The 603-nt window shown below is 45.6% G+C and overlaps 1 protein-coding gene across 1 annotated transcript in view; it reads right to left on the bottom strand.

Annotated features, from left to right (window-relative positions):
- The window catches only part of LOC119593528 (protein wech-like), a gene marked incomplete at its 5' end in the record, with an annotated part of 3913 nt that overhangs the window by 2015 nt on the left and 1295 nt on the right, over positions 1–603 (bottom strand). Inside the window, 2 exon segments of the mRNA XM_037942490.1 lie at positions 78–238; positions 341–547. Of these exon segments, the coding sequence (XP_037798418.1) occupies positions 78–238; positions 341–547 (368 nt within the window).

The raw sequence follows: 603 nt of genomic DNA, 5'->3' as shown, positions 1-603 counted from the left end.
ATAATTTAGATTCCTCTGAAGATCCTCCTACAATTGTCACTTATTCAATCAATACCATCAACCTAGCAAATACCAACCAGCACACGATGGTTTCGGCTGTCCCCTAGGAGAATGAAGCCATCTCCATCACAGACTATGCCAGACGGGTCATGCATCTGGTCACGGCCTTGGCCATACTCCCCAAACCTCTTTAGAACCACCCCAGCAAAGGCGTCTATAATGTAAACACAGTTCAGGCCTGCAAGTGAAACATTAGGCATAAGTTGAATATTTTAAGGGTGAGGAAAGGAATTATCTCAACTATGGACACTAATTTCAGTCATATCCATTGAACACCCACCAAGATCTACTACTAGGAGCCTGTGCTCTCCCTGCCAAGCAATGAAGCGCGGTTTGCTCTCACTCTTGGCATAGCTGATCAGACCCAAGTCCACTTTCACCCTTGACTCCACATTGCCTGAGACTGGATTCAGGGTGACAATTGTCAGAATGCCAGTCAGGCTAGTCTCAACAGTCACTAACAGGCCCTCTGCATTCACGGTTAGACCTGACAGTGGCAAAAAGGCACAATATAAAGCCACTCTCAATTTTTTGTGATCATTC

Source organism: Penaeus monodon, chromosome 32 (assembly GCF_015228065.2).
Source record: "Penaeus monodon isolate SGIC_2016 chromosome 32, NSTDA_Pmon_1, whole genome shotgun sequence".
Lineage (NCBI taxonomy): Eukaryota > Metazoa > Arthropoda > Malacostraca > Decapoda > Penaeidae > Penaeus > Penaeus monodon.
This window is presented reverse-complemented; position numbering and strand designations above follow the sequence as displayed.